The sequence below is a fragment of the Pseudochaenichthys georgianus genome, chromosome 15 (genome assembly GCF_902827115.2).
Source record: "Pseudochaenichthys georgianus chromosome 15, fPseGeo1.2, whole genome shotgun sequence".
NCBI classification, from domain to species: Eukaryota; Metazoa; Chordata; class Actinopteri; order Perciformes; family Channichthyidae; genus Pseudochaenichthys; species Pseudochaenichthys georgianus.
The window spans coordinates 36,302,746-36,325,725 of record NC_047517.1 but is presented as its reverse complement, the minus strand read 5'-3'; the positions used below and the strand labels follow the sequence as shown (position 1 = coordinate 36,325,725).

The window sequence follows — 22,980 nt, the reverse complement described above, 5'->3', positions numbered from 1 at the left end:
ATATAACAGTGGCTAACACTTAGTTAAGAAGTAGCTAGTCTGCTTGCTTTGGTTTATATACGGTATTGTAATACGCAACCTGATGTTTCATGTATTACATCAGTTTGTTTTTAATTTATATTATAAACATTGTTGTTGTCTTGTTTTATATTACACGGCAGCTACATTTACTACAAAAATAACAGCTTATTTTAAATGACTCAGCATGTGTTAATGTAACTTAGTACACATATAGTGTATTTTAAGTGTGTTTGTCAGGAGATTAAACTGCAGTAGCTGCTTCCTGTTCCCTCCTCCTTGTTTTGGTGGACTGAACTCTGACTCCAAATGGCTCTGGGTTGGGTTTAGTGCAGCTGTGCGGCTGCCTCTCTTATCCGGGCTTTAGCAGTGATGCAATGATTCCAGATGTGGAACAAGAAAGACTACTTTATTAGTCTGGGCTAAGGAACAACATCCGTTATCCGCAAGACATAAAAATACAATAAGTAGGCTAAATAATAACCTCGTGATAGTTATGTAGAAGCTTAAAGGCCAATCGTTTTTAAATGCTTTTCTACTGTATGGTTTTCTGGTGTCATCAATAGTCCTAACATATCACTTTTATTGCTTTTATTATGTGCATGCTAGGATCTCTGAGAGTATGTATTAAGTGAAACCATTTAGCACACTTGGGGTCAGAATTTGTATTATATAAGCCTCTTTGCCAACTATGGGTATTTTCAGATTACACAATGAGCTTCCTATTAAATATTTAATTATAAAAAAACGTGTAATCAGCAGACACTTGGGTTCAAAGTGTGGTAATATGTATTTCTGTTCCTTTTGTTTAATGTACTAGGCTTCTATGAAGCAGCCAATGATGATTAAAACTGACATTTTTGGGAGAATAATGATTCTAACTCAGTCCTTATTTCTGTAAACCTTACATCACTTTTACATCCAGTTAGAGAGATGTGTGGCAGTGTTGCTTTCCCTCTTTCTGTGTGAAATATAAGTGTCTTATCTGGTTAATAAATACCTAAAGGAAAGCCTAGCTGCATAACTTTACGAGACAGAGTGGGTGGACAAGCATGTCCGACCACTCTGCTGGGGTGTGTTGTGCCAGAATTCCTCCTCACATCTTATTATCGATCTCCTCCTCCTCTGAGATTGCAGACAGGATGAAGGCGCCTCCTGCTGGATGAACGCTGATATTTTAATAATCTGTTATCCTGTGTGGAAATCTCAGAACAGCCTATCTGGCTTCACACACGACACACACACACATCCCCGGCTGGATTCAAATGCTATTAATTACACTTGATATAATATAATTTAAATTAGATTTCCCTAGAAACAGCCCGTTGTATGTTTTTACATAATTTAATTGTTATGGCTTTTAATTGTGGCACACTTGACTGGTGTAATTTTTCATGGTTTTTATATTGTGATCAAACTTTGTTATATTAATATCATTGTTACACTTTGGGCTGCATTATTGCATGAAAGGTACTATACAAATAAAGTTATTATTATAATTGGTATACATCAATATTGTCTGATTTTCAAGTGAATTTTCACATATTTTATTCAATCAGAAGATAAAGTCATGACATCTACATCTTATTTTGAGCGTGTTGTTTGTTTGTAATTCTAAATAAACACATATTGGGATAAAACACACACACAGAAGTATCTTCATACTTTCATTTTAATTTCTGATCTGTACAATTATCATAAAATTCCAAAAGCATGGATATTATATACAGGCGAGGATTGTGGCGGCAGATCTTGGGTCCAAATACTGTTATGAGACAGATTCATTGCACATGTTAGAATACATATTTAATAATATAAAACACCACAAAATCCACAAATAAAAGTATAAACCGTGTCCAAAATATCCTGCATGATGATAAACAGTGTGCTCTCCCTTCAGGTGTACACACTCACAAAAAGAGTTTCCTGTTGGCCGATTAATGAATGAACTCTGTAGGATCTGGACTTTGATTTTCTGCCTCAGTGTCGTCAAACCCGATTGGCTGATGAGTCGGTGAAAGCACGAGAGGACAGAGCTGATTGGCTGCTCAGGTGCTCTTGTTGGTGAGGCACTGGTTGACCACCTCCAGCAGAGAGGAGTTCTCCAACGCTGCTGCCACTCTCTCTTTGTCCGCCAGCTGCTTGTTCACTGCAGGACATCAGGAAAAAGACACTTACACATCAGACAATAAAGCCATAACACTGGAAATATTGTCTAATAATAACACATTTTTTATTTATTGTCTGGGATTATATTACTTTATTATTTGATTGACCTATTAAAATGGATTTATTGAGCCAGGTAGCTAAAGTATGCCCTTGCTGTCCTTTAATATGCACTGGGTTTTGTTTGACTTATACTACCTCAAAGTCATTCATTCTCATTTTGAGCAGTACACGTACAGTATGGACAAACCCAGTCAATAAATACAAAGTAAGTGTTTTCACCCCAAAGCTTTTTCTGTTATTGCGTTTATAGATAACGTTTATCCCCAATGTTTGCTGATATGATGTGATGCCGTGTTACAACCATCTCTGCTTTTGTTTGGTAACAAATTGAGTGAGAAACGTACTTCTTCCTTCTCTGTCTGTACCTGTGTACTCTCATGTTCTTGAATAACCCAGCTTCCCCCAAATTTATTTTTGGTGTCTATCTACGCCGGGATCCTGAGTCGTGGCTGATCCTGAGTCGTGGCTCCTGCCTGACTCTCATCAAACTACTTCCCTGATGGCTCCCACAGGATTGTTGACATCCTCGTGGATTCATCTTCTTATTACAGACGCATGCATTTCCAAACATTTGGTCTACCTATGCTGTAAATGTATTATCTCTTGATTTACACACGGCATCTATTGCACGTCTGTCCGTCCTGGGAGAGGGATCCCTCCTCTGCTGCTCTCCCTGAGGTTTCTCCCATGTTCCCTTTAAACTGTGGGTTTTCTCTGGAAGTGTTTCCTTGTACGATGTGAGGGTCTGAGGACAGAGGGTCTAAGGACAGAGGGTGTAAGGACAGAGGGTCTAAGGACAGAGGGTGTCGTATTGTCATACTGATATTCTGTACACACTGTGAAGTCCACTGAGTCAAATGTAACATTTGTGATATTGGGCTATATAAATAAACATTGATTGATTGAAACTACATTCCTTAACTGAGGAAAGTGGCTTTATTTAGTAAGAAAAGGCTAAAAAGCCACATCATATCCCATCATGCCTGCTGTCTCTGGGTAAAATGTACCTGCTTCCTCTGAGGCGTGCGTCCCGGGTGTAATGCTGACATCAATCTGAGAAGAAACATAAAAACACACAGGGTTTGGACTGAAAAATTAAATTAAAACAATAAAAACCCATATTGTATGAGATGTTGTTTATGTAAGCTACGACTGAATCAAAGGAGGGGGAGGTAAATGTGCATCCTAGTACTGACACACACACACACACACACGTACTTTGAACCTTTCGGGCAGGGAGCGAAGCAGCTTCACTTTGATTGACAGACCGATGAGCGTCGCCATGCTGCAGTGGGGGATTGTGGGAGTGAACTGGACGTCCACACTGCTCTCTGCATCATTAACCTGAGACGAAAAGAAGCAGGTAGAAAAGGACTTCAGAAACAACACACTAAACATATTACATATCCTTTTAATTGTTAAGGAAGTAGGTAGTAGCAGTAGTAAACCCTTTTTGCAGTGAAGAATGACGTGTCTTTTGTCTTCACTAAATTAGATTATCTTGCTTTTCGGCCGTTCACCCTCGAGTTAACCATAAAAACCCATCTAAAGACGCCTACCTTGACTCGGACTTGCTCCAACACGTTGAGTTCCTCCAGAGACAGAGGATGCTCCGGGTCGTTGATGGATCTGATCAGATGTAGCTTTAGTTAAGGAATTCAAAACAACACGATAAAAACACACACCCTGCGTTGGGGTGTTGGACCGTAATAGAGACATTATGTTATTATTTCACTGTATTATGGAAGACTGTAATAATGTCACTGTGTCTATGTATTATTAAAGCATTCATGAAATGTCTGAACAAAATAGATTAGGGTAATGAGGACATTTACAAATTGTTGATTACTTCTGGTGGTCAAATGATCAGGTTAATATCGTTAAACAAAACTTATTTTCAAAAAGGTATATGGCTTACGATGTAGTACATTATACTAGACATGATATGCAGTGAGGGAAGTACATTACATAAGACATTTTGAGGTACTTTAACCTCTATTTCGGTTCCTTTTTCTGCTCCATTATACTTCTATTCTCTTACATTTTTACTCTGCCACAGTCATTTGCAATTTTTACTTTAAAGATTCAAATCAATAATAATAATATAATCAACAAATAAATAATGATATAATTAGTCAGAGTTGAATGATTCCCCGGGGGAAACTCACAAGCTTCCTACTAGCTGTATAGATAACCAAATATATACAATTTAAACATATCATTTATCATAAGCTAGCTGCAGAATTAAAGTTATGTACACACTTGTTATAATAATAACCAAATAATATAATAGGAACAATTCCGAAATGGGTCATACATGCACGATGACTACTTTATGTACTTAATTGATCTATTATTTATATTTAAATAAATGGGTTTGCATCTTAATAATACTTAAATGAAATATAGTAATTCCACCACTTTGACACACTTTGTTGGGCTACTTACAATATTGCACTTTTCCCTGTAGCGATCATCTTAGAAATGATGCAACGGCTAATATAACATTATACACAAATAAATGTCTCTTTATCTCTAAAGTCTGATTTGATAATGCAATTTATAGCAATGTGAAATCTGGCAGGTGTGAAACCAGTCTGAACCAGAGCAGAATTTAAACAGGATATCGAAGATCTCTCTATCGTCGATGGGATCATGGACGTCTTCATCCGCGTCTGTGTCCGCCAGAAGCCTCTCTCCGGACCGCTGGAAGATCACCGGGTTAGCGTTCTCCAGAGTGGTTCCTCCAGACATTTGAGAGGTTATTTTAGTCCGAGGTAAACAATAAATATGTTGAGGAGAAGCAGCGGCGCAGGAAAATCACAACACACTGCAGCAGCACACTTCCGGAAACTACGGAAAGAGATAAGGTCTGAAAGTGCGAGAGAGAAAGTCTTAAAGTGACAGTGCACCGAACACCCTTCACGAAATAAATACAATAAAATAATAAATATATTTCAAACAAAGAATTACTTCGATCCTTAGTAGAAATACAATACAAAAAAATACCCCATTACCAAGTAAAAGTGGTACATTCTGAAGCCATTTTTAGATACTTTCTATATTTTAGCATATTGCTAGAAAAGTGCTTTACATCAAATTATCTAAGTGTATTATGTATGTACTGTATGTACTTATACTGAGAGAGTGCATTGTATTTATTTGGCTGGCACCCACTGTGTAACTGCTTTCTTTCCATTTCCTATTTTTCCATTTCTTTATTTTTGTGAGATGCCTTTTTGTGTCAAATTGTTTAGTCATACAATGTGATGTCTTGGACGAATGCTAAACCTTATGGGGTAAAATGTCCCTTTAATGTCTGGTTGTGACTTCCTGTTTGTCCCGCAGATGGCAGAACCTGATTATTTTATCCCTCAGCAGCAACACCATATACAGTAAAGTTTGTCTAGTCTGCAGTATGCTGAAAATAAACGAATAATAAATGCTAACCTTCACTCCCAGATTCTTAAAAGATGCTGATTTTTACTGATGCATAATTGTAATGAGCTGCTGGAGATCTACTGCTGGTCGATATGAAATCTTCATCTCAACATGTTCACCGTTTCAAAAAATGTGCATGCTATATAATGAGGCTGCATATGGCTGCTGACACCTACATGGCAATCTGTAATGTAAATGTCATGCAGAAGGGGAGCAGCCGAGGAAGGGGCAACCTGTTTCCTTGTTGCAATTTGGACGGGCAACCTTAAGATTCACAATCCCATTTTACTGTGTTATGAAAGATGGCTTTTATATAAGATAACATCATGTGAACATATGCTTACTGTAGTAACATTTGTTGAGCTAAGATGGTGTGTTTCTCCTCTCTCTTGACTATTTGAAGGATTTCAGTTATTATTTATAACAACGTCATGTGGTACCACTTGATCCTCATGCATTTTAATACGACAATGTACAATTTTAAGAAATATGTCCCCATGCTGCAGAAAAGACACAAACAAGATCCTCAGATAAATGCTGAGCACAGCCAGAATAACAAACCAGATTTAGCTGCAGCACGCAGTCAAGAGTCCTGGTGAGTGTTTCATAGTTTGACATGACATCTCGTCCTCCTGAGGAAAAACAATGTGATCACCAGTTTGAAGTCAAAACATTTGTGGAAAATGAACAATGCGTGTGTCTAGTGAGAGAGGGATTGCTTCAACAAAACATGCATTTAAACTAGTCCTTAGTATTCCTAACAGCTGACTGTGTGCAGAGACTGTCCTGCAGCTGTCATGCTCTGTGTGTGTTAGATCATTAATTCTGGATGTGTGTTCAGTGTTCAGCACACAGTGGAGCCCCTAGAACCACATCTTTATCTTCAACTATGGGCCCCGAGCTGTACACCTGATGTCCATGTATGTGTTCATTTCTTTCTAGGGCTCATATGCTAACTGCGCACACTGTTGCTCCTGCTAGATTTGTACTTTTTGAGCTTTCTTAATTTGATATAAACTGTAATTTTTCTGTTTGTAACTTTCTTTAAGTAACTTATTATGCTCTGCCCTCTATACATTTTTTGTAAAAAGCGATAGTGACGTAACACCCATGCTGCTATTGGCTAGCGCTCTGCACATTCTGCGATAGGCTAAGGGGCATGACTTTTCTAAGCAGTTGACCAATCAAATCAAATCAAGTTGTATTTATAGAGCACAATTTTTGGTCGAGCCAAAGTGCTGTACATGTAATAAAAGCACACTACAATAACAGAAACTGCAACAACAGAAAGAAAAGACAAGAATTTACAACAGAAATATAAAAAAAAACACAGGGAATAGTCAGGTGTCATACTCAGCTCTGACTAGAAGGCCAGAGAGAAGAAGTGTCTTCAGTAAATAATTAAAAACCCCTAGGGTCTGGGCCGACCTCACATGTAGGGGCAGACTGTTCCAGAGCTTTGACCAATCACATCAGAGCCAACCTGCTAACCAATCAGGGCAGACTGGGCTCTGGTTTCAGACAGAGGGTGAAAAGAGGTGCTGCAGCACAGGCAGTATGAGAAACATAAAGAGCTTTTTTAACATTAAAGCATGGAGACATGTCACAGTAGAGACACTACATACTGATATAGACCTGAACATCAGCAGGAGAGGACTCTTTAAAGTAGAGACACTACATACTGATATACACCTGAAGATCAACAGGAGAGGACTCTTTAAAGTAGAGACAGAACATACTGATATACACCTGAAGATCAGCAGGAGAGGACTCTTTAAAGTAGAGACACTACATACTGATATACACCTGAACATCAGCAGGAGAGGACTCTTTAAAGTAGAGGCACTACATACTGATATACACCTGAACATCAGCAGGAGATGACTCTTTAAAGTAGAGACACTACATACTGATATACACCTGAACATCAGCAGGAGAGGACTCTTTAAAGTAGAGACACTACATACTGATATACACCTGAACATCAGCAGGAGAGGACTCTTTAAAGTAGAGACACTACATACTGATATACACCTGAACATCAGCAGGAGAGGACTCTTTAAAGTAGAGACACTACATACTGATATACACCTGAACATCAGGAGGAGAGGACTCTTTAAAGTAGAGACACTACATACTGATATGATCCTGAAAATGAGCATAATGTGTCTCTCTAAGAAACTGTTTACTGTTGTGGTATTTTGTAAATAAACATACTAAAGCTCATCACGTCTCATAACTTCTTTCCGACTGTTGTGGCAGATGAATTAACCCCCTTTCATCAGGGGGTCTGGGGGACATGTATTACCTTACAGCCATGTTCACAATATAGCACAGGTGTTTTTTGTCTCTGATGTTCAGGTAACCTTACCAAGCAATCGTAGACAGAGCAAGAACAGATGCATACAGTACAACACCCGGGTGTAAATAGCTACAGTGTGTTATGACATTGCGGTCATGCAGAGTGAGATCGCTGTCCCTTTAAGAGAGGGGTGTGGGCGTGCATGATGTGTGTGTGGGTATGGTAGAGCGAGAGTGAGCGGGCAACCCTGTCTTCTAAAAATTACGTTCCCACAGAACTAAACTGCATTCTCAATTACGTTTAGCAAGAAGCATATTTTCTCCCACGTTACGTTTGTTATGAACGTATCTTAAATACGTTTATTTTCTACATATCTTTGCCATTTATTGTCTTGCTTATAATAATGATAATAGTCATTTATAAATATCATTTTAGAGCATACATTTGAAATCAGTAGGCGAGGCTGTTATTTCTCCAAAATAATAGTTTTATCATGCCAAAAAGCTGCTGTGTTGTTTATTGCTCCTCAAACATTAAAAAATATCCAGAGTTACGTGTTTCTGTACTTCCTCTAAGAAGAAAGGACAGTAACAGAAGATCTCTGTGGCTTCAGGCTTGATCGCCGTTCAAATGAATGCGCTGGTTTCCCCAAAAGTGGGCGGGGCTGTAAAGTGACGTAGATTTTACTCTCATCTATTATTCAAAACCATTCTATATATTCTAACGTAAATTACATGCCAGTGTTTTATCTTTTTATTTATTTGTTTTTATTTTAAATCGTATAATGTCGGACTTTTTTTGTCGTCTTTGAGGAAAAGAAATGGGGTTTAGAGCCTCAAAATACTAAAATCTGTATTTTTTAAAATCTCTTCTTTTTAAAATCACTTTTTAGCCGTAAATAAAGTCACCAGAAACAGATGGGACATTTCGAGATTTAGGATGGCCGAAGACACTACACTACCCATAATCCCCAGCTATCGTTTGGGACTACAGTCCCGTTGACAAACCCCGTGATGTTGCGCCAAGGTTACGCCGAGCGTCAAGCTCTTTGAAATGGAACGAAACCTATTCAAAACTGGACGCGAACTACACATGCTGGCTATTGTGTTTCGCAACATGTTCTCTATGGCACGTCTCTACTGGGAATTGTAGTTTTAAAAGACGTTTTTCCCAAATGTAGAAGTTGTCAGTATTAAACTGTGTACAGCCCTGGAGGTTTAGGCGATAGGAAACACATTGGTGTGTACACATTTAAAACATGTAATTACTAAATGGGTGAAAATCGCTTGTATCCATAATGGGCAGCATTAATATATATTCTACTCCACTACAATTCAGAGGTTAACCTGGTATTTTTACTCCACTACATTTACTTTAGTAACTTTGCAGATTCTGATTAATGATGTGGAATATAAACAACCCTTAAAGCAGACTTTAGAGTACAATTCAGGGAAGGTGATTGTCAAGTGCCAACAATCAGGCGAGATATTTGATAGTTGGTGCTTGAGAAGACTAAACATTTATCTGCAGATCTTTGTAAAGTATATTCATTACTCGTTATTCTCTACTAATAGTTAATAAAAAACCGTATAATGGCTATTTTGCACATCCCTTTCAAGATCTATCTTATGCATATATATATATATATATATATATATATATTTATGCACAGTATATTATAAGCCTATTCATGCTACTGCAGTATTTGTTTACCTTTTTTAAAGAACATTTTAATTTTGTAGATTGTTTATAGTGATTGATATACTATTTTTAATTTTAATTTTAATTGTTAACTCTTTTCCACTTCAAAACTTGTTAAGCCCCGAGCCTGTTTTTCAGGTCTCAGGCTCGAAAATGACATTCCCAGAACAAATGACCATATCTTCCCTCCTAAAAGGGTTACATTAATAATCTTTTGTCTCAAAGCAAGGTTACACCTGTGAGTTGGATGTAGGAGTGTCAGAATAAATATAGATGTTTTTATTTTAAAGTAAATTCAGATTGTTCAGAATAAAAAAATGTAAATTATAGTGTCCGTCCAAAAAAAAAAATACTTATAGTGAAAACCACCCTTGGATGATGGGATGGTAGACTAAAAGCTTTAGGAATCCAAACTACAACATATAATAAGTACCCTGTATCAAGATTGATGCAAAACAAGTGAAATGTGACCTTTTTAGAGAGATTTAGCAAAACAAACCCACTTCTTATTGTCATACTGATATTCTGTGCACACTGTGAAGACCACTGAGACAATGTAACATTTGTGATATTGGGCTATAAATAAACATTGATTGATTGATTGATTCTGGGGTCATTTGGGTGGATTTTCCTTATCTCTGGCCCCCCTTGGTCGATTTTGCTGATTGACATCTCTTTCTAACCGTCAGAGCCAATGGAATCGAGGGGAACTCCCACATACTCCTTATTTGGTAATGTGTGTGTGTGTGTGTGAGGCTGCCGCATAACCAAGACCGGAAGCTGCGATAACTCTGGTGACCATTAGCAGCTAACTTTTACTCTCCGATTTTTACATAAAAATGGAATTATGGATTATAAATAAAAAAATAATGTTACCCAGAAACATTATCAACCTATGGATTAACCGATTCAGCCGCGTTTTTTCTCGTTTTAATGCCATTGAACCAGTCTTTTGATCAGATTGACAGCTATGGTGAGACGATCTCCCGTAAAAGCTCCGTAAAGGTATACGTGTTGTGATGTCTGTGTTTGCTTCCCCTGTCAAGAGTTCGAATCACTCAGTGATGATACTATATACCTAAATAATCGGTGGAGTCTCAGCTTTAATCGGATATCTTGTAAGTGCAGCTACGATAAGTAATAAGGGTACTTTTATCTTGAGTTCTGTGCCAAAGTGCGTTAGCATGTTTCGCTCAGGGGTCATTTAGATGCTTCTTATGAGACTTGTGTTTTGTTTTGATAAAAATGGTTTGTATCGTCAGTTAGCTGAGATTATTCCCGTTAATCTGGTATAACACATTAATAGGTTCTTAAATATTAAGATCCCCTGAGACCAGGCCCGCCTTAACCTGCCATCAGGCCCTGGGGCTGATAGGTTTTGTAGGCCCCCTATTTAAACAACAAATGAAAGTCATTTATAGCCTCGGCAGGCTCGGCAATTTTAATATTCTGAAAGCCAAGACTTTGTTTATTTGAAACCAGATGAAAACAAACTGTAACGGACCCTGCCGTGTTATCTATGATTACTATACGCCTACCTTCATAATGTCAGCCGGAGGGAGGGGGAGTGAGTGGCGAGTGAGAGCTGTCATCTTCCCTTTACAAGCTTCAAAAATGTATTTATCGTGTGATTTTGGAAATAAAAGTTTCATATTCTGAAAGCCAAGACTTTGTTTATTTAAATGTTTTGTAAAAACATCCGAAATAAAAAACTTTTTTTTTTTAATTAAACTTTTTTTTAAAAACGTTTTTATTGGCTCATGATAGGCCCCTGATCTCCGTAGGCCCCTGGGCTTCAGCCCAGGTCAGCCCGTGCATTAAGGCGGCCCTGCCTGAGACACAGTGTCGTGAATCTTTTTTTCTTTTTTAAAGTACCCGCCGGCGGGGACCTTGGGGCTTAACAGGTTTTAAGTATTTGCATTTTAATGTTGAGCACACTGGTCCTGCAACACAAATAATTTCCCAATTTGGGATTAATAAAGTACCTACCTACCTAACTATCTATCTATCTATCGACTGTAGAGGTGAGTTTGAAGGTAAGTTCACAACAATGTATGATTAAAAATTCTGTTTTTGTTGTTGTTTAGAACTCGATGCAGGTGTGCACCATTGAAGATAGTACTTGTGTATTTTTAACTAGTAATTTTTTTTATTTCCCATAATATGTGTTTTTTTCGTGGACTGTGACGTGTTTTTCGAGCAAGGCAAGTTTATTTATATAGCACCTTTCAACACAAGGCAATTCAAAGTGCTCTCCAAAAACATTAACGAGCTCATATAGAATAACACAGATATAAAATACATGAATAAAAGTTACAGTGCAGTGTAAGAGATAAATATTTCAATTAAGCAGCGGCAAAAAGAAAAGTCTTCAGGCTGGATTTAAAAGTAGTCAGAGTTGCAGGGGACCTGCAGGTTTCTGGGAGTTTGTTCCAGATATTTGGAGCATAATAACTGAACTTCTCCATGTTTAGTTCTGACTCTGGGGACAGAATAGTGCACCGTACTTTAACAACAAACTCCTCCTAGGGATTTTATGAAGTCTTTACGTTTGGTGTCAATCAGGATGAAGTCCAAGTTATGTAACATGTATGGCATGTCCCCCAAAGAGTTTATGGAAATCAGAAATAGTCCTAATTGTCTATGATAAACTGTGTAGCCGTAATGTAGAAACTCAGAGATTAAACCCACAATCTCACAGCCGTTACGACATACAATAATGTATTGTATTGTATAAACACTTTTTAATCTAGAGCCTTGGCTATCAATTATAATATCATGTCCCAGTGTTCCCTAAGTGATATACTTAAGTATAAAAGAAAAGAAAAGAAAAATTTCAATTTTATGCATCTTTATACTTTTGAAAATCACTTAATCTCACAGGAAAATATTTTACTTTTTACTCAGTTACATTTTCTGACAGCTTTAGTGACTTCTTTTTAGATATGCTGTACAATGTGTACTAACCCTAACCTTAACCCCTATCCATACCATAATTAGGTGATTTTAAATGGGAGTTTTGATTAATTTGTGTCCATAAATGGGTTGAGAAATGTTCCTACAATATTTTTTGCAGGATTTTACCAAAGTTTTGCAAATAATAATTACTTTTAATTTTTCTTAAGTGAGATTTTAAATGTTTGTGTTGTTGAATTAAAATCACATCACATAAGGCAAATATACATTTTCTGTTTTTATTTTAAAAGTGACACCAGTTTTCCGCTTCACCTCAAAATGTGTAGTATTAAAGTCCCAGAATATTTCACCAGCTTGTATGAACACAGTTAAAAAATATATACATACATATGGAATTGAATGTGTACAGTAAGACAAATATAAAAACACAATTTTATATTTCATACCAAAGGTTGTTTTATTTATGAAAGTGTTGATTAAACATACAATGAATAAGTAGAAGTACTTTAGTAACCAACATGTGATACAGTAAATAATGTAGGCTATATACTGTATTTACACAGTGAGGCACACGCGTAAAAAGATAGATTTGAATTTTTATTTTATTTTTAAATCAGATCTTTCTAATCCTAATTGTATTAGGAACATTTGTTGCGGGCGAACCTGAGCTCCAGGAGAAAACCCAAAAGTGGAAGGGGGGAGGCGTTATGGATGATGGAGTTTGGGGTGGAGTGAGGGTACGGTGGCCCTGAAGTGCAAGTCAAAACAACATTTCACAAAACACTTCAACATTTCATAAAACACAACGACATTTCAAAAAACACTACAGCATTTCACAAAACGCCGCTAAAGCATTTCACAAAACACTTCAACATTTCACATTTTACGGAAAGGGTATTCCTTTAGGCAGAACACTTCTTGTTTGTGATTGGACAGAGACAAGAGAAGCACTGCTGTGATTGGTTGTTGTTGCTGCCAGTCAAGAAAGGACGCTTCATGATTGGTGATCACCCGGCCGACGGCACCACGTATTTCCTGTTTGGTACTGTTCAGCTGTTTCTTCACACATTTCAAACTGAGTTGGAAAGAATGGAAGAAGAGATGGAAATCTTAAGGGAATATTCTAACGAAGGGTATACATACGATGTTATCCTCGACATGCTGTCAACCCATCACGATATCAACATGTCCCTTAGAACCAGGGGTGTAGTGCAGCTGTGACTACCCGATTTGCATCTCTGCCTGATTTGCATTGTGCACGCGCGAGATGGTCCGCCATATTGGACAGCTACATACGGTAACTCAAATAGGACATTTGTTTCGCAAAGCAGAAAAAAAATCCGACAACATTAATCTGAACGAGAGAGATGAGTTATTGTTATTACAACGTGACTTCACTATTATTTAACAAATCCTTTTATTGGGTTAAGTACATTCTCAGAATAAGTGAGAAATAGATGTTACTTCTGTTAGACAGCTATCATACTGAAGAAATATTTACTGTGACTTAGGGCTGTGCAATTAATCGTATTTTAATCTCGATTACGATTTTGGCGTGCAACAATTATGAAAACAATTTATTCGAAAAAAAACGATTATTTTGCTGCATTCCCTTTCGCAATGATGCTCTCAATTTGTCTTGCGTTATACATCCTGCCCGCGCGTGCGCTGCCGCCCCCCTCCCTAAAAGCCCTCTCGACCAGGTTGTGTTGTGACTTGCAGTTGCAGTCTGTTTAATAAATCCATATAAACACGTTACAAGGGAAGCTTTAGTAGCCGTGTCTTTATTCTCCGGTCTCTAGCGTACAGTCAACGTTTACTAACTCGTCAAGCCGGACTGCGTGTAGCAGTCTAATTAAACATTACAGGTTGTGAGTGACATTAGTTATCATATTTATATATGTTTAGTAGGTTGTGGAAGTGCGCTACAACATATTTGTTTATCTTCTTTATTGGTATTTATTATTTTGATATTATTTATTCAAATGTAGATATAAATGTATGATTTTATTTTTTATTATTTTATTATTAATTCAGTTGAATTAAACTTAACTTTTCAAATTATTATTTTACAACATTTGAAAGTTCAATAAATGGATGTTTTCAAAGTCAATGAATAATCGTATTTAATAATCGTGATATCAATATTGACCAAAAATAATCATGATTATGATTTTTGCCATAATCGAGCAGCCCTACTATGAATGTATGCAAAAGTGTATGGCATTAATAATTCATATATAATTACATTAACTGTTAATGTCTTTCATTTTATTTCAAATTAAATACAATTACATAAAAGATCTTTGTATAGATATTTGAGACGTTTATGACTCGCGCACACGCAATGCAAATCGGGCAGCCGTCTAGACGTCAAGTGTCCTATTTGAGTTACCGTATGTAGCTGTCCAATACGGCAGTCCATTTCGCGCTTGCGCAATGCAAATCGGGCAGAGATGCAAATCGGGTAGTCACAGCTGCACTACACACCTGGTTCTAAGGGACATGTTGATGTCGTGATGGGTTGACAGCATGTCGAGGATAACATCGTATGTATACCCTTCGTTAAAATATTCCCTTAAGATTTACATCTCTTCTTCCATTCTTTCCAACTCAGTTTAAAATGTGTGAAGAAACAGCTGAACAGTACCAAACAGGAAATACGTGGTGCTGTCGGTCGGGTGCTAACCAATCATGAAGCGTCCTTTCTTAACTGGCAGCAACAACAACCAATCACAGCAGTGCTTCTCTTGTCTCTGTCCAATCACAAACAAGAAGTGTTCTGCCTAAAGGAATACCCTTTCCGTAAAATGTGAAATGTTGAAGTGTTTTGTGAAATGCTTTAGCGGCGTTTTGTGAAATGCTGTAGTGTTTTTTGAAATGTCGTTGTGTTTTATGAAATGCTGTAGTGTTTTGTGAAATGTCGTTTTGACTTGCACTTCAGGGCCACCGTATGAAGGGAAGCCGCTTTGGAGGGTGGAGTGAGGTGAGGTAAATGGAGGAGGGACTTAGTGTTGGTGTTTTTTTGATTCCTTATTAAAATGGATTTCGGGAAAACCTGAGCTCCAGGAGAAAACCCTATCTGAGCAAAAAGTGAAGGAGGGAGGGGGTGAGGTAGGAGGAAGGAGGTGAGGTAAATGGAGGAGGGACTTAGTGTTGGTGTTTTTTTGATTCCTTATTAATATGGATTTCGGGAAAACCTGAGCTCCAGGAGAAAACCCTATCTGAGCAAAAAGTGAAGGAGGGAGGGGGTGAAGTAGGAGGAAGGAGGTGAGGGAAATGGAGGGAGGGAGTTACTGTTGTCCAGCTGGAGCTGAATCACCAGAAGCATCCTCCATCTTCTCTGAGGAGGTGTTTCTTGCATCTTTGGCTTTCTTCCTCATCTTCTTCTCTTGCATCTTGCTTATCATTTTCTGCAAGGCAACGTCTCTATCCTCAGTCTCCCCCCTCCTGCGAGAGAAGAAACCTCTGCTCTTATTCTTCATGTGAAGACAGAGGTCTTCCAGAAGTTCCTTTTCCTCCTCCATCTTTTTCTCAGTCGTTGCCCAGCTCAGTCTTCTCTGAGCCAGGTCGTCCCTCTGCTCCTCCACCTGTTCCAGTTGTGTCTCCGTCAGGTGAAGCTTGGTCTCCATGCTCTGGTGTTTCTTGACCAGGTCGTCCTTCTTCTGAGTTACCTCCTTTAATTTGGTCTCCACCAAATGAACCCAGCTCTCCTGGTTCTGGTCCAGGTCTTTGGAGAACTTCTTCTTCTGATCTTCCAATTGGTTTTCCAACTGCTTGACATCCGTCTCCTTGCATTGGACAAACTGCTCCCAGTTCAGCTGTTTTTCAGCCAGGTCTTTGGAGAACTTCTCCTCCTGCTCTCTCAGCTGTTCTTTCAGCTGTTTGACGTCCGTCTCACAGCTCAGGTTATTCTCGGCTAGGCGATCTTTCTCCTTTTCCACCTGCTTTAATTTAGCCTCCACCTGTTTGAACTCAGACTCCAAGGTCAGGGTTTCCTTGGTCATGTTGTTCTTTTCCTGAGTCACCTCATTTAGTGTTGTCACCATCTGTTGCTTCTCAGTTTCCCAGGTGTGACTCTTATCGGCCAGGTCTTTGGAGAACTTCTCCTCCTGCTCTCTCAGCTGTTCTTTCAGCTGTTTGACGTCCGTCTCACAGCTCAGGTTATTCTCGGCCAGGCGATCTTTCTCCTTTTCCACCTGCTTTAATTTAGCCTCCACCTGTTTGAACTCAGACTCCAAGGTCAGGGTTTCCTTGGTCATGTTGTTCTTTTCCTGAGTCAACTCATTTAGTGTTGTCACCATCTGTTGCTTCTCAGTCTCCCAGGTGTGACTCTTATCGGCCAGGTCTTTGGAGAACTTCTCCTCCTGCTCTCTCAGCTGTTCTTTCAGCTGTTTGACGTCCGTCTCACAGCTCAGGTTATTCTCGGCCTGGCGATCTTTCTCCTTTTCCACCTGCTTTAATTTAGCCTCCACCTGTTTGAACTCAGACTCCAAGGTCAGGGTTTCCTTGGTCATGTTGTTCTTTTCCTGAGTCACCTCATTTAGTGTTGTCACCATCTGTTGCTTCTCAGTCTCCCAGGTGTGACTCTTATCGGCCAGGTCTTTGGAGAACATTTCCTCTTGCCTTTTCAACTGGTCCTCCATCTGTTGGAATTCCGTCTGCAAGGTCTTGTTTCTACTGGCCTGGTATTTTTTCCTCTTCTCCACCTCTTTCAATTTCATCTCCATCTTTTGCTTCTCACTCTCCCAGGTGAGAGTATTTTCGGCCAGGCTCTTGGTGAACTTTTCCTCGCATTGAAGGAGTTGTTCCTCTCTTCTCTGCAGCAGGTTTAAAGTCACCAGGTTGGCCTCGTTGTGTTGGTCTGAGAGCTTCTGTTGCTGTGTCTCATACAATGCCACTGTGTCTTCCAGCTGCTTCTTGTGTTGAAGCTCTGCAGCTTCCATCTTCTCCTCCAGATCACTGTTTCTATCCTCCAAGATGGTCACACACTCAAGGAGTTCTTCCCCTTGTCTCATCAGCTCTTTCATGGTCTCCCCTTTCCTCATCCTCAGTTGGATGATCTCTGGGTCACACTGCAGGGGAACATCATTGTTCTCGCTGTCAGATGTCGCCTGGGCCTTCTCGTCTGAGACATTTCCTTTCTCTGCCTCATGCCTTGCCACAATTTGGTCCATCTGCCTCTTGTGTTGGCATTCTGCATTTTCAATATTGCCATTCAGACGGGAGATTTCTGCCTCATGCTCCATGATGGTGTCGACCAGCTTTGTGTTCTCTTTGTGGAGCCCTGAGTCCCTGTACTTCAGGAGCTCCTCAAGACGTTTGATCTTGTCTTTTTGTTTGCGCATACTGTGGCAAAATGTCGTCCTCTCTTCCTGAAATGCCCCACGATACTCCTCCAGGCCGTTTATCTGGCCATTTCTGCAGTGGATCTGCTTGTAAGCCCGATCTGCTTCTGCTCCATGGTCGAATGGCCTCGGGTTTCCCCTCGGGTTGTTCTGGTGGCTTCTTCTATCCATGGCACCGTCTGTAGACGTGTGTTGTGCGAAGGTAGAATAATGTATTTCTCTTTGGAAGAAGTGTTCTGTCTGAAGACTGTGGAGGTTGTGAAGGTCGTCTGAATGCGTCTCACCACTTACAGCTCTGGAGTGAAGAGTGACCAGTGAATGCACTTGAATGCCCTTGCAATCTTCCTTCAGACTCCTGTGACATCATCGTGACATCACAGACGTCGTTGATGTTCTATGACGGAACGCTCATCAAAGCCAATGATCTCATCGCTTCAGTGTGTGAGGATGTCATAAGTGATGTCACTGAAATAGTTGGTTTAGACTTCTGCTGTTGCCATGGAAACACAAACTCGCAATAATAATTTGAAAAAAAACAATACATTTAATTTGTATGGCGCTTTTCCTAGTGCTGTTGCTATGGAAACACAAACTCGCCATAATAATAATAATAATAATAATAATAATAATACATGAGACTTGAGCGCTTTTCAGGAAACTCAAAGACGGTTTAACCGAGAATGAAAAAAAAAAACAAAAAAAAAAACAAAAATACAAAGAGAGATAAACAAAACAGAAAATAGGGGGGGGGGGGGGGGGGTCAGTGGTTGAATGCAGTGTTGAACAGGTGGGTTTTGAGTGATGTTTTGAATGCGGTGAGGGAGGAAGAATCTCTGATGGATTGGGGTAGTGAGTTCCAGAGGGTGGGTGCAGCAACGGAGAAGGCTCTGCCGCCCCAGGACTTGAGGTTGGTCTGGGTGGGGAGGGACAGGAGGTTGGCAGCAGCAGAGCGGAGGGAGCGAGTGGGAGTGTGTCTGGAGGAGGTCAGTTAGGTAGGATGGGGCTGGGTTATAGAGGGCTTTGTATGTCATTAGGAGGATTTTGTACTGAATTATCTGGGGGATGGGGAGCCAGTGGAGCTTGATGAGGACGGACATCAGATGACCGTTAATGGTAGAGCCCTCAACTCGTCTCTGATAACGAGGTAGCCCTCAAGACTTCTGAGCCTATTGTGAGTCTTCACCGCACGCTGTAGCCGTGATGTGGCGCCCTGTGACGCTGACAATTGAGCGGCCCAACCAAGCAAGGAGGCAGAACGTCCAAAAATGCAACCCGGTGGGCATTTATTAAATCATACACATGAGATGACACAGCCTCAATCTGCTGCTCCTGTGCGCAGTCACCAGCCACCACCAGGATCTCACACACACTCCCTCTCTAACAGCAAAACCCCAGAGCCTAAAGGTCCAACCCACAAGATCTACTCAATAAAATGGGGGTAACAATTTGCACACACTTCTTTTGAGTAAAGGTTACTAATATTTAATATATAAGACTTACTTTAAGAAATTAAGTAAAATCTAACTCAATTACTTGATAAAACATTTTTTATAAATGAGTCATATTTACTCTCAATCATAGGCAGCTGGGTAAAGATTACTAATATTTAATATACAAGACTTTAAGAAAAATCTCTCAATTACTTACTAAAATGTATTACTTATAAATGAGTAATATTTACTCCTAATCGTAGGCAGCTATTTACTTAATAATGTATCATTAATATGACTGTATTAGTAAGGTTACCAGTAAACAATATATTGCCACACAAGATTTTATTGATCATGTTTTTTTTAATTGACTAAATGATATATTTTTTATAAGTGCAATATGGTCATACATTGAGATTATTTAAACAGTTAAGTGCATGGAAATTGTAAACATTTTTAACATAATCTTCCAAGTGCAATTTACTCAACTATTAAAACCTTTAAGTGCCAGTAAACAGTCCACTTTTAACAGAAAAAGGTTTCTCCACATCCATTACATTCCACATCACATTATTTTGTGTTTGTGTCACTCGGCACTAAAACAAGTCAACATCCACTTCAGAACAAATTGTTTATTTGAGGCTCTGGACCTGTTTGAGCAGCTTGGCTCCATCAAGCTCCAAAAACAGTTTTCAGAATACCTCAAATGTGTATTTGAGCTTGTTGGGGTATTCCAGGTTGAGGGCGTCGATGAATCCCATCAACAATGCGCATGCCTTTGTTTGGTTTCCGCACAAAACTCTGTCTCCCTCTCTGACAATGGGCACATCTGCTGGTCCCCTGTCCCTGGCATCATAGATCACAAGCACCTTCACCGTTTGGTCCATGACGTTCTCATGCTCGTCCTCTATGTTGAAAAGAAAGAAAGAAAAGCATATTCACTTTAAATTAGGCATATTAACAAGAAGCTATTATACAATATAAGCTGTGTGGTCTAGCATTAAGCCTAATCAATAAAACCAGGGATTGACTTTTTTTTAAATGATTTGTAAAAATGTGTGGCAGCGATTAAAAACAAAACAAGATTTCTAACTTGTATACAAAATGTCAGGCCCAGTCAAATTGCCCATCGATCTAATCAATGACATTAAATTGATTCTTTCCCATAAACATAACTTTTCAGCGCTTGATTTTATTTATCTTATTTCACTTTAACACCAAAAGAAGGTTTTTGTTTTTATGTAGTTTTATATGTTAAGTCGCTAAGCACATCAGTAAATTATCCCTAAATCATTTTCCTTTGAATGCTAAACCATTTATAAAAACAATAAGATGTTTACAGATTTACAGCAATACATTGCATATTTATGGGTTAGGTGTAAGAGTGGTTCATCACAGAAATTAAACAATGGTATCAGAGCAACCTCCGAAATAACTCTAACTAATAATCTTGAAGTGATCAGTGTAGGAGCCGCATTTAAGTTTATTTTGTTTTGATTTATTTGGAACCTTGATTAATGCATTTTTCTGTTTCAGTGAGAGGGCAGCAGGGCTCAGGTGAACGGGGCGGGGCTAAGGCTTTAAGTTGGAGGTGCGGTGTGTGACGGGAGGGCAGCAGGCAGCAGCAATACCGTCATTGACACGCAGACGCAACCTTAGGCTTAGTAGAAGACAGATTATTAGGATCTGATGTTTAAGTTTGATAAATATTGTTTTCGTTTTATGTTTTGCTGGAAATAAACCTTGAAAAGCAACAAAAACGTCCAGTGGGTTTTGTACTGCGAGTCTGACACTGTTTCCGAGGCCCAAGCTCTACATGTGGCCAAGAACATTAACTGTTGAGGTGAAGGTTACAAGAAAAACCTTTCGGGATTTTGGCCACTACAATCAGTCTTTAATGACATACCTGGCTGTCTTGAAAAAGGTCTTCTTGGCGTTCCCCAAGGTCTTCAATCAGACACCTGGCCACTGCATCCCTTTTTTCCAATACTCTGGGCCTGTGAGGAAATGCATTTTAGTGAGAAGAGTTATTTCTGCATTTTCATATTCTTGAATGAAACATTTAAATAAATGTACCTCATCAATTGTGCTCAGAAGAGGGCGCATCCTGGAGCCAGCATCTCCTCCTTTGGCACATCAGCTGGAGCGAGTGGTGTTAGTGTACCCATCCAGTTTCAGCATCAAAGTCTCTTCCAGTGAAAGAGTTGTTATGCGTCGGAACTCCTCCTTGATCTAATAAAGAGCATAGGGGACAACACTCATTACTCACAACTCTGACAACAGTGAGTTGAAATGGAAAAAAACAGCCTCATTGAATAAACCAGGCCATCTCTCCTTGAAGATACTGACACGTGGGCTGAGGGTCACCACCTCCACTCCACTACGAATTGTCTGCAGGATTTAAAATGTATAGGACTTAGGTGCTGTCTCTGAGGATGTTACACTTATATTCACATTTCTTACACTGAAAATTACCAACAAAATAACACAATTAAACATTTATATGTAGAAAAATCCTAAAATATATAACTGAGCTTTGGCTCTGCTCCGTGGTAATCTATCCAGTCCTCACGATAATGTACAGTAAGCTTAATGTAAACAAGTCTATAGGCTATTACTGCAGCTATACCTAAAAAAAGACTCATAAATCATTATTACTGTGGCTTGGCTTAATATACGATGGTTATTTTTCACTAAGAGATAGTCGCGAGATAGTTGTCTCAGTATTTATCGTTTCATGCACGCTCATATGAATGCTCCTTGTTCACGCGCGCCGGGGCTGGAGTTTAACAACACCGTGTCCCATTCATCAAACGGGACAAAGTGTATTTCACTCTCACCATTGTTAAGCACAGAGCGACCGAACACAACAATATATATAGTATATATTACCCGGACAGACCCACGAGGAAACTGACGGCCGACGTTAGATGATAGACTAAGAGAGATGCTACAAGCTAGCTTCAACTTAGTCAGCCTTGTGCATCATTTGAATGTGTCCCCCGCATACCTGTACTCAATACTACTCAACCGGGTCAGAGTTCGTCATATTACTTGAACTGACATGCTATTTAATAAACGGCTACTGATTTTTGCAGTGTGCATCACGTATGCATGTCCATTGGATACTGTGGACAAACACACATTATATAGAGAACGACCAACTTCAAAGGTTGATTTAAACGAATGCCGCCTTCCGCGTGCTGTTCTTGTTAGTACTTGGCTAGCAAACAATAGTCTTCTCTGCTAAGCACGCACGATGCTAACGTGAAACACAACTTGGCTGGTTAGCTAACATTAACATACAACTGTCGCCGTGACGCTTAACTAATTTCAGACGGCATGCCGTCAACATGCACATTATTGCTGTGATACCAATTATTAACAATATGGAGCTAAACATCATACTGCTTTACTCTTAGCTCCTATGTTAGCTACAGCTATCTAGCATCAGTGACCGACTTCCAGTGAATAATAGTCGAGAACAAACTTAAATTCCTTGTCTAACAGTGAAGCAAGCAGACAACAAGTCTTGTGATGAACCTCAAAAAACGTGAACATTTATATGTAGGACATGATAGACAGTAATATTTTA

General features: G+C 39.2%; 2 protein-coding genes and 1 pseudogene across 3 annotated transcripts; 1 reads left to right on the top strand and 2 right to left on the bottom strand.

The window, feature by feature from the left end:
• Positions 1-1,549: 1,549 nt before the first annotated feature.
• Positions 1,550-5,108, bottom strand: ciao2b (cytosolic iron-sulfur assembly component 2B). Of its 2 annotated transcripts, XR_004553559.2 has the most exons (6): positions 4,875-5,108; positions 3,807-3,886; positions 3,466-3,591; positions 3,255-3,300; positions 1,933-2,167; positions 1,550-1,783 (listed from the first exon to the last, which is right to left on the bottom strand). XR_004553559.2 is itself a non-coding variant. In XM_034100861.2 (5 exons), the coding sequence occupies exons 1-5, from the start codon at positions 4,999-5,001 to the stop codon at positions 2,067-2,069; spliced, it is 480 nt and encodes a 159-aa protein (XP_033956752.1). In that variant the 5' UTR covers positions 5,002-5,108; the 3' UTR covers positions 1,550-2,066. The 2 variants fall into 2 exon arrangements, 1 of the variants encoding a protein (XP_033956752.1); XM_034100861.2 differs by having other exon boundaries at positions 1,550-2,167.
• Positions 5,109-15,259: 10,151 nt separating this feature from the next.
• Positions 15,260-18,240, bottom strand: LOC117460093 (golgin subfamily A member 6-like protein 25). The gene has a single exon (XM_034101327.2). It carries the CDS (start codon positions 18,124-18,126, stop codon positions 15,901-15,903), a length of 2,226 nt encoding a protein of 741 aa, XP_033957218.1. The 5' UTR covers positions 18,127-18,240; the 3' UTR covers positions 15,260-15,900.
• Positions 18,241-18,791: 551 nt separating this feature from the next.
• LOC117459437 (zinc finger protein 85-like) overlaps positions 18,792-22,980 on the top strand; it is a 50,946-nt pseudogene continuing 46,757 nt past the window's right edge.

Coding starts and splice junctions, on each gene's coding strand:
- ciao2b (XM_034100861.2), bottom strand. CDS start 5,001: ATGTCTGGAGGAACCACTCTGGAGAACGCTAACCCGGTGATCTTCCAG. Junction 3,301..3,465: donor CCCTGCCCGAAAGGTTCAAA/GTACGTGTGTGT, acceptor GTTTCTTCTCAG/ATTGATGTCAGCATTACACC. Junction 2,168..3,254: donor GCACGCCTCAGAGGAAGCAG/GTACATTTTACC, acceptor GATGTCCTGCAG/TGAACAAGCAGCTGGCGGAC.
- LOC117460093 (XM_034101327.2), bottom strand. CDS start 18,126: ATGGATAGAAGAAGCCACCAGAACAACCCGAGGGGAAACCCGAGGCCA.